This window comes from Trachemys scripta, chromosome 6, assembly GCF_013100865.1.
Source record: "Trachemys scripta elegans isolate TJP31775 chromosome 6, CAS_Tse_1.0, whole genome shotgun sequence".
Classification (NCBI taxonomy): domain Eukaryota; kingdom Metazoa; phylum Chordata; order Testudines; family Emydidae; genus Trachemys; species Trachemys scripta.
Genome location: NC_048303.1, coordinates 90079093 through 90095456, shown reverse-complemented (window position 1 = coordinate 90095456; position 16364 = coordinate 90079093). Strand labels below are relative to the sequence as shown.

At 44.6% G+C, this 16364-nt stretch overlaps 1 protein-coding gene across 1 annotated transcript; it reads left to right on the top strand.

The window, feature by feature from the left end:
- Positions 1-2777: 2777 nt before the first annotated feature.
- DMRT3 (doublesex and mab-3 related transcription factor 3) lies at positions 2778-15886 on the top strand. Its single transcript, XM_034774176.1, has 2 exons — positions 2778-3432; positions 14160-15886. The coding sequence occupies exons 1-2, from the start codon at positions 3033-3035 to the stop codon at positions 15122-15124; spliced, it is 1365 nt and encodes a 454-aa protein (XP_034630067.1). The 5' UTR covers positions 2778-3032; the 3' UTR covers positions 15125-15886.
- Positions 15887-16364: the final 478 nt, after the last annotated feature.

The following is a 16364-nucleotide window of genomic DNA, read 5'->3' as shown; positions in this document are numbered from 1 at the left end:
CGTTGTCTGTCAAACTGAGCGTTCACACCATTGATGATCATAAGAAAATCAAAATCGAATGGAAATACGTTGTCACTGGGTTCAGTGCAATTAAGTTACATTTGTTTTTTCACTCCCTCTTTCCTGACTTCTTGGAGGATTTTTCCCATAAAAGTCTAAGCTGCTGGACTTAGTGGAACCAGGCACTTTCCCCTAACTGTTATTTGGACCATATGCTTTGCACATTCATTCTCTTTCAATCTATTCTTCTGGGCACTAACTGCTAACACGTTATAGTCACCTTGAAATTTCCTCTGCTATTTTCCAATTAAAAGCTTAATAGCCCTGGTAACGGAGTTCATGTGGTGAAGTTTACCATAGCCCCTTCTTCTGAAAGGCTTTCTGCTGGGATCCCATTATGTGCTTGAATAAACCTTTTCTGAAAACAGAAATGGGACTCGGGGTTGTCAGGTGTTGGGTTACAATAGACTTTCAGGCAGGGGACATTTTACTAACATAAATACAAACCTGTCCCTATAGGGAGATGTTGTCAAATACTAGGATATGAAAAACATTCCCATCAAATATGAGAAAGGGATTACTGCACTATATCAAACGAGTATTTCAATCTCACCTCCCAATGTGCACTCAAGTGAGAGAGGGGGCCTCAGACCTAAGTATGCCTGTGAATGTTAGCGATAGAGAGATAGATATGTAACCAGATAGGTGATAGAGCTGGGGAGAGACTCCCTGGACTGGTATATGAAATACATAACCTTGGAATACAGTAAAAAAATCCATATTTTAGAAAAATGTCATTTGGGGATCTCAAGATATGGATAGATAAAATTCAATTAGATAAAGATATATCCCCCAAGGGTGCCATTAATTAATCTCCACAGTTGTTCCATGTATTACAGTACAAATAATTAAAAATGTATTCATTTTCTGGATTCGTTCCTCCAGTGCAATCCCATGGATTGAATTCATTAGCTTTTGCGCGCATGGCTTCTGTAGATTGCTGTGCAGCATATTTAAATTGTTTTTAAATTAACCTTTCAGGTATTTATTTGGGTGCATGGATTAGATGTCGCTACTTATTTTACTTTATTAAAAAAAAACAGTTAACCTGTTTTTTTCCCAAGAATTTCGGACGGTTTAAAATTCCCCGTAGAGACTATAAAATCATGGCAAGTAGTTTGTGGGCTATTTTCAGTGTGAGATTCATAGCAAACAACAGAAAAGAAATGCAAACGACAGACAATACATAAGAAAGATTTTGTTTGTATTCCTATTTGCGCTGCAAGAAAATGGAGTGTATCTTACACCTGATCAAATGCAGCTTTCTTGTAAACTAAAGTTGGTCAGTAACAGATTAATTTTAAAATGGGATGTGGTCCCTGAAACCAACCCTATAATAAAATATGAATCAACCCACCCCGAAATTGGAGTAAAGTCTTTTAAAAATGGAATATGTAACAGAATGAAACACCATTTTTTTTTCTGTTCACATACATTACACTTTTAATCCCCCAGGCAAAATATTTTTAGACCTTAATTATCAATATATGTTTAAAGTGTGCTAATTAGGCACTTCATTTAAAACAGCAGTTCCAGTATAATAATTTCCTATTTATTTTTTATTTATTTATTTCTTGGAATAAAGTATGAAAACTTTGAAGTGTTGCATCCAGTCCTTTACACGGTGAAATTAATTTAATGTCCAAGCAGAAGGTTATATGTACAGTAAGAAAACAAGTTACAAATGAAATGTTGATGCACTCCTCTAATAAGTATCTGTGGTGAGTTTGTCCTCTCCACAAACTGTATTCACTTTCTTTCCTGCAATGTAATAATTAAACTTTGTTTTTAACTTCTCGCTGCCACCTGAGAAATATATTTGTTAAGTGATATAGGTGAAACATCACTGTGTTTGGAAGTTTTAAAAAGGATTACTATTATACATCAAACAAATTAATTAAGAGGCTGCACGAGTTTGATCTGAATCGTTTTTCCTGTCTACAGGGACGGTTTACATACAAGTAGCCATCTTGAGGAGGAACATCAAAAAGCAAGAATAGAAGCACGATGCAGCCCGTGACTAAATAATAAGTGTAGGCTTAGATTTTTGAATGACGTGATCTGAGCTCGGTAGTTTAAGAGCCGTGGGGAGGAGGGGGGAGATGGATTAAGCATGGGAGCTTTCAAGATGTTCATTTTTAATGCAACTTCTCTTTACCTTAGTCCTCTGAAACTTAGATGAATGAGTTCAGCAAATACCTTTTAAAAGCCTCAACAGCTCTGCCCAGCCCTGAGGTGCAGAGATAATTGTATTGAGGAAACTATTATGAATTATTATTATTATTATTATTTATTTATTTTTGGTGGGAAGGAGCCTGCTTGGCTGCGCCTTCATCTCTGAAGTGTGTATATCGAGGTGTTGAATGAGGTTCTTGGCTCTGGGGTCCTGGGAGCCTCTGATCCCCCTGACTGAACTTGAGAAACTTCCCCAAGAAACCAAATCCAGTCATTGCCTTCCTCATCTCCTCCCTCCACGGAGGTGGGCTGGGCGCTCACAGGTCCCCAGCTGAACCTCCAACCTACTCACCATTCTCCTGCCCAGGGAGGGAGAAACACCAGCGCCCTGCCCCTTCCTGGAGGGAGTTGGCTTGGCGGTGGGCGAGACCATTTGCCCCCGACTCGAGAGGGAACCCCTCGTCCCCCATTCCCCAGCCCTTAGCAGCTGCCTAGGAGGCTGGGCGCGCCCCCTCCCCCAGTGGCGCCGGGCTGCAGGGAAGGTGAAGGGCAGGGAGCGGAGCGAGGAGAGGGGGCGCGGAGGGGAGGCTCCCGCACTAGGCAGAGCGCTCTCCGCCGGGTCCCAGCAGTAGCAGCCGGAGCCGGGGAACCTGCCTGCAGCAGCCGCGGAGGGAGCAGCAGCAGCTGGATGCAGCCCAGTGGATTGTGCCTGTAGCGCCCAGCGGGATTTAGCCAGGGAAGAGCCACCGCCCCCTTCCCCGCTCTGCCCCCAGCCCGGCTGGCCTCCTGCGCGGGGCATGAACGGCTACGGCTCCCCGTACCTGTACATGGGCGGCCCGGTGTCCCAGCCGCCCCGGGCCCCCCTGCAGCGCACCCCGAAGTGCGCCCGCTGCCGCAACCACGGCGTGCTGTCCTGGCTGAAGGGCCACAAGCGCTACTGCCGCTTCAAGGACTGCACCTGCGAGAAGTGCATCCTGATCATCGAGCGCCAGCGGGTCATGGCCGCGCAGGTGGCGCTGCGCCGGCAGCAGGCCAACGAGAGCCTGGAGAGCCTCCTCCCGGACTCCCTGCGCGCCCTGCCCGGGCCCCCGCCGCCCGCCGCCGGCGGGGACTGCGCCCCGCAGAGACCCTCCGCGGCCGCCCTGCGCTGGGCCTCCGAGCAGCCCGCAGCCCTGCAGCCGCAGCTCCCCAAAGCAGGTAAGCGCCGGGGCATGGGGCGGCACCGCCACTGGGGGCTCCTCAGCGCCCGCAGGCATCAGGTGGGCGTGAGGGGGGCCGGCTCCAATAGGCGAGGGGCGTTGGAGTCCCCTAGGTGCCTGGGGCTCCGGATCCCACAGGCCCCTTAAAGCAGAGGAGGATCCCGAGGAGGGACGGGCCAGGCTCGCTAAAAGGCAGCGGGTAGGGAGAGCTCCCCACAGCAGGTGGAAGGGGGCTCAGGGGCAGGCGGGCTGCGGGTTCCCCAGCGCTGTGCCTCGCTCCGAGCAGGAGCCCGCATGTGGTCCAGAGCCGGCAGCTGCAGGTCTCTGCAGACAGCTGAGGGGACTGTCCCCGCTCTGGGGAGTTCGGGCCGGTGGAGCGGGTGTTAGTACATTGCTGTGAGTCCCTCCGGAGCCCGATTCTGACCCCACAGCCGCGCCATTGGCTCTCAGGGAATTATTTCTGCTTCACGGCAGTGTCCGGGTGTGTGTGTGTCAGATTCCGGGCCTGGGTGTTTGGGGAAGTGGGCACTGGCCCGCTGCTGGCTTTCAGGAGAGATGAGCTGGCTTTTTTGGGCGAAGTGGCGTCTTAAGAAATAGGATCGATTGTCAGGACTTGTATTATTAAACCACACTGACAAGGACAGGTCTGACTGGCCCGGGACTCTGTACCCGAACCTGAACCAGGGCCACTGAAACGTGATTAGCAGGAAATGGATTTCAACCTGCAACTAAACCACAGCTACTTACTAGGCACGGGCAATGTATGGAATCAGACTGAGCGGGTAGAACCCCTCTCCCTCCCCCATGCATGTCCCTGGCCTCAGCATTCGCCAGAGCGCAGAGCGGTGTCGTTTCACTGCAGAATCTCAGGCTGGTCTTTCCTCACCGGAAACCTCACTTCAGGCCCCATCCTTCACTTGGGGTTATCTCAGCCAGGTCCCAATGGAAGACTGCCCGAGTAAGGACTGGGCACAAATTGACAGCATGGGTCTGCAGCATACCTTTACACTTGCAAACCGTGCTTAGTCAAGTGAGTGGTCCTTTTGCGATCGGCGGGATGTATAGCAATGTGAATGAAGACCATTTACTAGTAAGAGATCGCAGGATGGGGCTCCTGAGTAGGGGGCTCCCATATTACGGTGATGAGAGCCAGTGCAAACCCCTCCGATAGATAGTGAGGACCTCAGGAGTTGCTCCAGAATTACAGCCCAGAGACGTTAAGGACAGGTAGCACTTGGGATGTCACAGAAGCGGTACAGAGTCCTAATGCGCCAGGTCTGAGCTTGCAAAGGGTAAGGGCTGCTGTATAATTCCTGTTAGAGTCCCAGTATAGCGCCTGCCTTTCGCCTTTGCAAGGCAGGCGGCAATAACTCATTTCATTAGGTGGATCTTTAGACAGCCCTATTTTTTTTAGACTCTGCCCTATTTTTGTGCTATGGTGGAGAAAAGAGTTTACGTAGAACAACGTGTCTCTTTCCCACTCCGATGGGCACCTTTGGAGGCCGGAATACACTTTACATTTAAATCTCAGGCTTCACATTAGACCGCTGCGTTTGTTGATTTTCATCACCTGGCGCAAAATAATAACCAACTAAAAAGACTGCAATGAGCAGTTTTCGGCCTGAGCTGCTGTGCGGCTGAACTGTGCTGTAGCGAGGAAGGGGGCTTGTGATGTAGAGTGTTTCCTATGTGTGCAAAATTAGGAGTTACCCAGTTTGGATGCATAGCTGTTAAATGTGTTTAATGCAATTCTTTTTGAAGTTGATAGCTTTGGTGGGAACCCATTTCTGTGCCTCAGACGTACAGAATAAATAAATGCCGATATATATCCAGGGTTCAGTCACTGAAATTAACTAATGGGCTGTTGGGAAGGGCAAAGAAACGTATTTAGTAAATATTATTAGCAATATAGTACTATTATCAATTGACTAATAGATGTATTATTTATTGTTCAACATCTCAAAACCCATCGGAATTTACACCATATCCCATTATAACTGCAAATCTGAAATTCATCACCTGAAAACTTTGGGACTTGCACTTTTTTTGTTCAGCTAAACCATTTAGGAAGGGGTAACCGTTCCCATCTCCGGGGGGCAGAGGCTGCAGAACAATTCTCCAAGCACTATTAAAGCCATAACAATACATAATACAACATTTAATATGCAGCGTCATTAAAAGAATAAGGGACGGAACTGCCGCTTTTGTTTTCTTTTAAAAGCAGCCAGTAATAAAAAGTTTGGGACATATCAAGAGGAAAACGAGACAACAGTGGCATCGTGTTTCTATCTATCTATCTTCGAAAAGTCTGTGACTCTGACCCTTTAAAATATTTCTCTGTGCACAAGCTATACATATAACGTTGCTGCTAAGTGAAAAAAGCACAGGCCTGATGCGTGAAAGAAACATTTTTCTGGGGAAAAATACAAACCGAAGCCTTTTTCACTGAGTACTTACTGGACGAGAGCACACACTTATTAAAACATAAACTTACATGTGTCAAGTATAAGAGGGGTAGCCGTGTTAGTCTGAATCTGTAAAAAGCAACCGAGGGTCCTGTGGCACCTTTAAGACTAACAGAAGTATTGGGAGCATAAGCTTTCGTGGGTAAGAACCTCACTTCTTCAGATGCAAGTCATCTTGCATCTGAAGAAGTGAGGTTCTTACCCAGGAAAGCTTAAACTTACAGGTGAAATCAACAGGAGCACAAAATGAACGGGTGTGCTCCAGAGAGTTTTTTTCCAGCGGCTCAAACCAAAATTAGCCCATAAAAGATACAGAACTCTTGTAAACAAACTGTTGTCTACAGAACGTAGATCGGTCACAAATATTTCCCCCTCAATTAATTGTTATTCATGTTTCTAGGGTTTAAGATGGTTTGCTCATCGGGTAGTTTCACTCGAATCAACAATTTTCAATATATCTACAGCATTTTTTTCCTGGACATTAATAACTAAAAAAAACTGGAATCTTCGATGAGAGGGAATTTGAGCTCAAAGGGCTACGAACCCCGAAAAAGAAACTGAGTTGGATTTGCGACGATCTCTCCACAGTAATCTTTCAGCTCTTGAGTGTTTCTGTAAGGACAGACTCAGCCTAGCCCGCTTGCTCTGCGAACCAAAAATAAAGGTCATTACAAAGGTGGGATACTGAGGTTAGGCGCTCTCCTTCACCCCCCTTATTCCTTCCTTCTCCAGTCAGCATCCCTCCACCTCAACGCGATGTAGGAGGGGCTGGTGGAACAGAAAGCAAAGCGGGAGCTGATCAGCGCTCAACGCCAAATCTTTTCCGTGGTCCTTTCAGAGCGAGGGAACCCACAACCCTGAACTGGCTGTTCCTATGGACTTTTACAGACCCCATCCCCTTTCTAGCTCGGAAAGGAGGAGGGCGGATATTCATGGACCCGAGAGCTGCGCTGCGCGCCCCTTCTCCAGTGGGTTAGGGAAGGAGCGCTGGCAGAGTTAAGTCAATTTGGCTGAAATGTTGTCAGGAAAGTTGCTATGGTCTTCCCAGGCTCATTGCACTGTAGCCAGGGCTTGGCATTTTGTCCCCCTTGTCATCGTTCCCAGAGGACAGGAAAGAAATGAAGTTGCTTACAGCAAATCTGTTGGTGGGGCCCTGGCTGGGTGGGATCGTTTCCGCAGAGGAATGAACACTGCATCGTTGTAATCGGAGCTAAAGGAAGGGAACCACCGCCCCCAACAAAATGGGGCAAGATTTAAAAACAATGATAGGGTCGGAGGGAGGAAAGGAATCCATGGGCCCGATCTCGCAGAGCCTTATGATTCCCCTAGTGAAGTCAAAGACTCCGTTTGGGTGAGTAAGGCTAGCGTAGGCTTTGCTGGGCCAGGCGCAGAGCTGGCATTCAGCGCCACGGGTTATTTTATTCTCCTTGGCACTGTGGAACCAGCTGGGCTTTCTCATCCTCCCCAAGGTCTGCTGCAAGGGGCTCCCTTTCCCAAGCACTCTGCTGACGGCTCAAAAAGGAAAGACCCTCCAGGGCAGCTGTGGGGCCAATATCCCCGCGGGACCATCTCCTTTCCTGCGCGCTCCGATGGATTGTCTGATTTACACGAGTTTTGTTATTTCTATTCGGGGTTAGTTCTAGTTGTGATCAGCTACCAGTGGCGCTCTGTGGGGCGTTGTGATTTCCCATCTCCATCTGGGGCAGGTCCAGCCAGCGCCTGTCATTGTAAGGATTTGTAATGTGCTCCATCTCGGTAACTCCTCTTAAATCAGACCAGGGACCCGCTCCAGGTCGGAAAGTAAATGCGAGGGGGGGAGATAATACAGGATTGGTGTAGATGAGGGCGAAACTGTCCCTGATTTCGGTGGGGGCGGGATCAGAGCCTAATTGTAATACCCGAGAATTTGGGTTAAAACCTCGTTCTTTCAGAGCGTGGCCCATTGATTTCTAAATAGGTAGCTCGCGACCAAAGTTTCACGTAAACAAGACCGTGTGTGTGTGTGTAGATGCTAGCCCTGCTCACAGCATCTCTCTCATCACACAGCTACACAGGACCGGATACGCGGCTTGAGCCGCCAGCCCAAGAACTCAGTGAATATTAGCTCGAGTAGTGTTACCCTGGAGCCCGGTCCTTCTTTTCATCTACCATTGGCCCCGCACTTGACTCCCAGCCCCCAAGCTTCTAGGTCCCCTTGTTCGTTCACTCACCCCTGGGTCCCGGCCTGGAATATAGGGACTATTCCCACCCTGAGCGACTGGCTTAGCGCTCTGCAAACCCACCAGTAACCTGCAGAAGCGTTGCCACTTCACCACCACCCCATCGAAGGCTTAAGATCTCTGCCTGCCGTACCCGCATCCCCATCCTGCTAAAGAACAGGACAGGGACTCTTACAAATCCATGGTAAGAAGGGGTGTCTGTGTGTCGGGAGCTGGACACGCCAGGAAAATCCCTCCAGAAAGTGCAACAGAAATAAACTCCGCCAGCAGGATATAAATCTGGTGGACAGAAGCGATGTTGAATTGCACACCCAACTTTTCTTTCCCCCTGATATATGAACTTCCCAGTTTAAAAGATTACTGTAATCACAGGAGGACAGTGTAAATCGAATCTGATAGCAATAACTTTTGGAGAAGGTCAGGCTCAAGTGAAATGTTACCAAGCAACAGGCATTTTGTTTGCAAAATACAATCAAAGAGCATTGATGAGAAATTTTTCCCTGCCAGCCAGTCAGCACTTTCTGCTAACAGCTTTACAGGGGAAAAAGGGTAAATCTTAATAAATCAATCTGTCCGGAGCTCTCCCAGCCCCTTCCCTCAACTTCTTCGTGGAAAGGGAGGGAGATTTTGCTTATCTGCACCTCAGCTGCCTCCCTGGATGCAAGACCTTCAGAGAGTTGCTCCTAATGACTCTAATTACTCTCATTTTTAATTAAGGTTGCAATTCACGGGGCTCATTCGGAAGCTGCCAGGTTGCTTTGCGTTCATTGTACATAGACTTCCCTTACAATCAAAGGGAAATAGAAAGCAAGGCTGATATACCTTAAAACAACCGAACACCCATCTGGAGCTTTCCTTTTAAACCGGAATCACCATTCCAGTACTTTTCTTAATTCACAGAATCATAGAAATTGGAAATGGGAAACACCTTTTAGATAATCTCTCCCCTATAGAGTATGGGTCCTAGATACCACAATGAATAGCATACTGGAAAGAGGTAACAGGATTCTTCCCTAGGATATATTAGCCAGTTCGGGGAATAAGACTGTAGTTTTGTTAATTTCTTCCCACTACATTATACCATCTAAATAATTCTCCCTCCTCCTATTCTCACCCTCCGCATAAACACAGGTATCCTCTCCCTGCCCTTCCGTAATGATTAGTGCTTGTAAACAAATACTGTGAAGCCATACTAGGCCTTTAGTTGATTTAAGTGCTAGGTTTTGCTTAAAACTCACAGCCCTTGGGGAAAAAATAATTTAGGAACAATCACTCTCAGCCTCCCCAAGATACACAGGCCTTTAAAACAGGGGAGGAAGTTTGCAATGTAATGGGCTTCTTCTTCTTCTTCTTCTTCTTATTTTGGTAACTATAAAACAGTTTCACAGGGATCTGTGGTTATTTTCGGTGTCAGGTCATTACAATTACAGAAACCGGGGTAACAGTAGATATGGGTGGGCTCCAGGTAAATTTGGGTTGCAGGTAGATCCTTCTTAATCAGGTACAGTTTAGAGCTATTTTCAGGAAGGGCTATCAGTGGGACTGTTAAGGGCAGCTGGGTTTAACCCAAAGGATTAGACATATTTTCAGTGAAGGAATGAACTGGAGAGAATGGCTATCTTTCACTGGTACTTATATGGCCCCATTATCATAGTATCTGAAATCTCACCATTTTTAATGTATTTATGTGTAAGGAAGAGATATACTGTACTAGACATCTCCCTTAGAGCTCACAATCCCTGTGTTCATGTATGTATACAGCACATATGTACACAGGCTTTCCCCATTGCTCTGTATATGTTCATGTGTATATGTATATCTCGCTATAAAAATGTGTGAGTGAGTGAGAAATGTTATGGAAGTTCTCCATAATTAGTATAAACAAGGAAAGCGATTCTCTCTGGTCACCTCAGGGCAAACAAAAAAGTGTACTGAATGCAAGCAATCTGAAACAGTATATGTTTTTATTAAAAACAATACTAAAAGTTGCCTGAAGCCAAGGTTTCTTTCTATAAAATACAGATCACCTTCAGGAGAAGTTAGAGAATATCACAGAAAGATACAGTGGGCTAAGAACAAAGTGTACATTCATTTTTAGTTAAATGTATATTGTAGTAGTTGAAGATTCATCCTATATTTGGGAGAAATACAAAATTAAAGCCCTAGATGTGGTTAGTCTGCATGTTACATTGCTACATTTCATTGTCCAGAATATTTGTATGAATTAGCAATATACCTTTCCAACTCCTTCAATATTTAACAGTTGTTATTCTCTGCCCATTGCAAATACGTAAAAATCTAACCTCAATCATTCCCACAAAAAGAAGGAAATGAACCAACAAAAATTGCCCTTTGCCAAACACCACTTGCATACCATCTATGCATTTGCTAGAGGAACTAGTGCTCAGATAAATTGCACAAAGTAAACAAATTGCCTTCCAGGCAAGAAATTAGCATGACCTGTCAAATGGTGCAAAGCAGTCAGCAGCTGACCTGTCTGAGAAACTAGACATTTGTGACATCTACAGGTCATCAGGGATTTTGAATTGGTGCATGCCACATCCAGATCACTTCAACAGGAAAAAGGCTTTTGACTGACAACCATACACAGAAGAATTTTACTATAAGAATAGGATCAACCCTACTATATATAATTTTCCAAATGTTTACTAAGGGTAGGAAGGAAAATCCCTGAGAAGTCGTAACAATGAGGAACAGCTATACCATGATTTCATTTAAATAGTTGTAATCCACCATGGTGACTCTGATACTAGGAGGATTTGGGCAGTCTGGGGAGATACATACCCCTCCTGCATGTAGTGCATGTTTCACCAATCACCAGTCGATACAGGGCTAGGAATAAGGATTTTTATAGGGTATGTGTATTATGAACCTATCCTGATGTCATTGAAGTCAGAGAGTGTGTACATACTTTTAGCTTTTTAATTCAATAGATTTAATGTCTAGAAGCTGAAAACATTTAAGTCAAATTTCATAAAGACAAGTTAGAAAATTTTAAAGTTAATTAATCCCACCCCCAAAACATAAAACCCATAAAGTAATAATTTCACAGGATCAGGGTTGTATTTAACTCATTTGGGAGATGTAATATTAATATATTTTTCCATAAATATTTGCTAGGTTATGGTGCCCAGTATTAAATGTAAGCTACATAGCAGTAAATACATTTTGGAAACTACAAATACCTCTGAAATACACTCACTTGCATGCAATTTACATGATCAAATTGGTCACTACAGCACAGTAAATTTACATGAAAAAACCCCACCATACTATCTTCCTCAAGTGTCTGTGTACCAGAAATAACCACGCAGGGGCAAGAGCTGCTGTAACTTATCTTCCAAGCTCTGTCCTTCAGTCCTTCCACATGTAAAGTTCCCATTGACGTTACACTTGAATGGAACACAATGGAAGCTACACTTGAAGAATGCAGGATCAGGTCCTTAAAGTTGGTGCACTGCAGCAGTTGGGTGTCTGCAGAGGCTGGAGGTGGGTAGCATATGGAGTACCAAAGTTCTCCCTTAATAATGTCTGGCCTACACACAATTACCTCTTATACACACACGCATATCAATTTTAAAATGTTTATATCATTTTAGCTTGTGTGTGGGTAAATTTCATGTGTCCCTGTCCCTGTTTTCTTTTGCTGCTAAGGCAGAAATGACACACACGGAGCACATAGGAAGTTCACATGCATTGTTTTCTGCTTGATACAACAGCATGTGAAATTATAACTTCTGTTCAAAGCCTAATTGTGTATCAGACGTGGCCATCTGGTGCATAAACTGGTAGGTCCTGAGCTTGACATTGCAAAACAGATGTTAAAAAGCAAACTTTAAAGGTAATCAAACTTTTCTTAATATTTTTCATATACACTGGATTTCCAGTAAGAGGGAATTAAGGGGGATGAAATCTCCACAAGGATTTCTGCCTTGCTGAATTCCTCTGCAATTATTCCATCCAGGAGATGGGGTTTGGTCTCCTGAAGAATGAACCATGCATATCCCAGGAGTTCTGCAGGAGGCCAGGACCATTCCCATATAATCTCTGTTCTGGTTCTGGAGCCCCAATATCTCTCCTTCCAATCAAATTCACTACCAGGGCCTACCCCACGCTCCCAAGGCAACCTGCAAAGGAAGGCTCCCTACTCAGCAGATGTGTGTATGTGTGACAAAACAGTAATACAGCCCCAGCTCTGGGGATTTTCTCAAGACCTGGGAAAGGGGGATGTCACAAAGGTCACTAAGCCCTTGTTCTGTGTGGGAGCAGATCTCAGAGGCTGAGCTGGCCAATAATAATACATTTAATCAGCACCATGATAAAATGAACACTCCTCTATCTGGATGATCACTAGGAAAGATTCCATGCAGTGGGCAGACAGGGCACTCCAGATTGTCTGTCTGCAAGCCTATCTGGAGTAATTTACAGTTTTGAATGAGTGGTTACTAGCATGATTTCCAGCCCCAAAGCTCCTTGCTTGCTCCAGGCTGCTTCCTTGCACTAGTAAAGTTAATAAATGAGTAGGCCTCATTTTAGTGCAGTTTTGCAACTAAATGTTTGAAGGCTTTGTTCAGTGTTTATTTAAAAAACAACAACAATAATTAGGGCCAGATTCTGCCAGCCTCATCCTTAGCATCAACAACATACTCCATGCTGAGCTCCAGTAAAATCACTGGAGCGCCTCAGGGTGTAGGGTACTACTCTGCATGAGTCAGGCAGACGGAATCGGTCCTTAGTGAAATAACAGTGAATATCTCCCAGCAAAATATATTGTCACCTTTCTCTTTAAAAAATGCCAATGAAGCAACTCTCCTGGCTTAGTTTGTTTATTTCTACCAAGGAGTCACATTGAAAAGGGTTCCAAAATCTTTCCACGCTCTGGGCAAGTTTTTCAAAAGTGATCGGTGATTTTAGGAATCTCCATTTTTGGGTGCCCAGCCTGAGCCACCTGAAAGGGGCCTGATTTTCAGAGGTGCTCAGCATTTCTGAGCATTCAGAAGCATTCAGCCTTTAAGGCATCCCAAATTGGACATGCAAAAAGTGAGCTACCCAAAATCACTAGTCACTTTGGAAAAATCTTGGCCTCCTTCTCTGTAATGTACTGTACTAACTACCATATAATAGATTATAATCTAACTGATATTCAGAGAACTAGAGCTTCATGAACCTAAGGGGCAAATCCTACCCCCTTCCCTTTTCCACAGATGTACTGGGAATAATATAGTCTTCTGCACAAGGTAAGAGTGTAGGTGTAAGAGAGATGAGACAGGAGGCTATCTCCCCAGCATGCCACTGAGCTGTGCTCTATAGATTGGGGGGGAACTACGTGGCTCAGAGTGGGGAGGGGGGGTGGCTTGTGCAGGAGCAGAGGAAAAGTGTGCTGGCGATGAGGGCTTCTTCAGCCTTGAGGCAGTAGTACTTGTGGATGGCTTCACTAATGCTGTTTGGCCTTGTGGAGATTATTCTTGTGCCCCAGAACTCTTCAGCGCACAGTCCATTCACTAAGAGCATGATGTGGTCCTAAGAGAATACTGATTTAAAAGAGTGAAAATGCCTTTGGGGAAGGCTGGCATTCAGCTGATGTACTGGTGTCTTGCGACTGGGAATCCCGGCTAGGAATGGCAAATCTAGCACTCAGCAGGGTTAGCAGAAATGGAGTTAACCAAACCCATTTCCTTTCTATATAATGTAGAAAGACAAAGATATTTACAAGGGGGTATCAAATGCATAGTGCATATCCCCTCAAGTCAGCTAGTCCTCATTAGAGAGCACCATGCTGGCTTGAGCATTGGTAAAATATCATTTAGCATGACAAAGAGAGAGGGGTTGGGTACAGGTTATTAATGTAAGCACAATGGAAATAGGATCTCCACTTCATTCAACCTTTTATTGTAATCTCAGGAAATTCTTTCCTTCAGGAAATTCTTGCTTCATTCATGTTAAAAAATGTATAATTCAATGTATGAAAAAAGTTTTTGGACTCTGTGAAAGGCTTAACCCAACTGCCTTCTACTTTACAGACATGACTGAGGAACGGTTGGGTGACGCAAGTGGAACAGATAATGCTGAGACCTACAGTGACAAAGACACAGACCAAAGGAGTTCCCCTGATGTGACAAAAGCCAAAAGCTGCTTCACTCCCGAGAGCCCTGAAATAGTGTCAGTGGATGAAGGTGGTTATGCAGCCCAGAAACATGGTGGCAGCACAGAGAGCAGACCAGATAGTCCCAAGTACCATGCAGAACAGAATCATCTCCTGATAGAAGGTCCATCGGGGACAGTTTCTCTGCCTTTCAGTTTGAAGGCCAACAGGCCTCCTCTTGAAGTGTTAAAAAAAATCTTCCCCAACCAAAAGCCAACTGTGCTTGAATTAATCTTGAAAGGCTGTGGGGGTGATCTGGTGAGTGCTGTTGAGGTCCTTTTGTCCAGCCGATCTTCAGTAACTGGTGGGGACAGAACTTCTGCAGAATCAGACAGTCTTGTTTTGCCTTCCAATGGGCACATTTTTGAACATACACTGAGTTCATATCCCATTTCCTCTTCTAAGTGGTCTGTAGGATCAGCCTTTAGAGTTCCAGACACATTGAGATTCTCCACTGATTCTAGTAGTGTTGTGCCAAATCCTTTGGCTGTACCTTTACAGCACCCTTTCCCACAGCCACCACGATACCCACTGATGTTGAGGAACACTTTGGCGAGAAATCAGTCCAGTCCTTTTCTACCTAATGATGTCACCTTATGGAACACCATGACACTGCAGCAGCAATACCAGCTGAGGTCCCAGTATGTCAGCCCATTCTCTAGTAATTCTACCAGTGTATTCCGAAGTTCACCTGTCCTTCCTACTCGCTCATCAGAAGATCCCAGGATCTCAATCCCTGATGATGGATGTCCAATTGTGTCTAAACAACCTATTTATACAGAAGATGACTATGATGAAAGATCTGATTCTTCAGACTCTAGAATACTCAATACATCATCTTAGAATGACACTTTGACATGCGATAAGTAAGTGATATTTGCAATTCAGCTGAACTACGGGGCAACAAGAGGAGGGACACATTCTCTATGAAACCCTTGCAATTATATAAAAAAGTGACTTTGCTTGGGTACTGTACATTAGCAATAAAGATATAACTTATTAAATTTCTTGCACTTCACTGGGAAAATGCCAAATAGCTATACTCTATGGCTTTAGTGCTGAATGTTTATTACAAAGGAAGATTCTAATGCTAACAATAATTATGGGAAAGCTGGGACTGTGGAAGATTTATAATAGAACCTAAAACTGAAGGTCTGCCTTGCCCCTTAACTCAGACAACCGGGAATGTTAAAATAGAATACTTGAATGCTGTTTTATAAGAGAGGACTCCTCAGGACATAAGAAATCAAAAGAACGTAGTTCAATTGCAAATGGACTAAGCAGGGACCTTATATTCTTATTCCAATAATCATCCTTGCATTTAACAAAAACAAAAACAACCCCCTGCCCCCAAAAACAAATCAAAATGACTTACTGCACACGAGACTAGAGTGAACTGCTTCTGTGCTGTTTAAGCTTGGACACTTTTTAGAGACAAATAATATTAAGAGTTATTCTTTTCACATGGCTAGATCGAAACATGTGTAATGTCAATGTAAAACCAATTACAGCTGTGAATTGCATGAAATGTATTGTGAAATAAACACAAGATTAAAAATTGTCAGGTTAATGTAGCATGCTAAGGACTCTAGACAAATAAACTAAGAAGATGATCTTGGTTTATGTCATTTATATTTGGGCAAAGAACATTTCTAAAGTGAGGGCCAGAGCCTCAGCTGGTGTAAATATGCCTAGCTTCCTTGTCTTCAGTGCAGCTAGGCTAATTTGCACCATTTGAAGATCTGGCCACAAACCTGAAGCCAGTGAATGAACATGACTAATGGTCAAACGGTGCCCAAATGCTATGGAGTAGTTATAAGCAGCATGACAATTTGTTTTTGTCCTCACAGTACAAATGCTGTCATCAGTTAAGCTAAGGTATCTTGGAGAAATGTGTTTGCAGAATCTGAGGAGGTTGGCTGAGTAAAGCAGAATTTGCTATACTAGGAGTGAGCAGAAAAAAGGATGTTTCTTCATAGCTCCTTTTCCTCGTAGGCTACAGCAGCATAAAGGAGAGAGGCTGCAAGTTATGTGGTGTTAGAAGACATTTCTTTAAAATGGGCCTTTTGAGCAAATTGTAATT

Bases quoted from the DNA above. Each gene is read 5' to 3' on its own strand.
- DMRT3 (XM_034774176.1), top strand. From the start codon at position 3,033: ATGAACGGCTACGGCTCCCCGTACCTGTACATGGGCGGCCCGGTGTCC. The intron at 3,433-14,159 runs GTAAGCGCCGGG...TCTACTTTACAG, and splicing joins GCCGCAGCTCCCCAAAGCAG to ACATGACTGAGGAACGGTTG.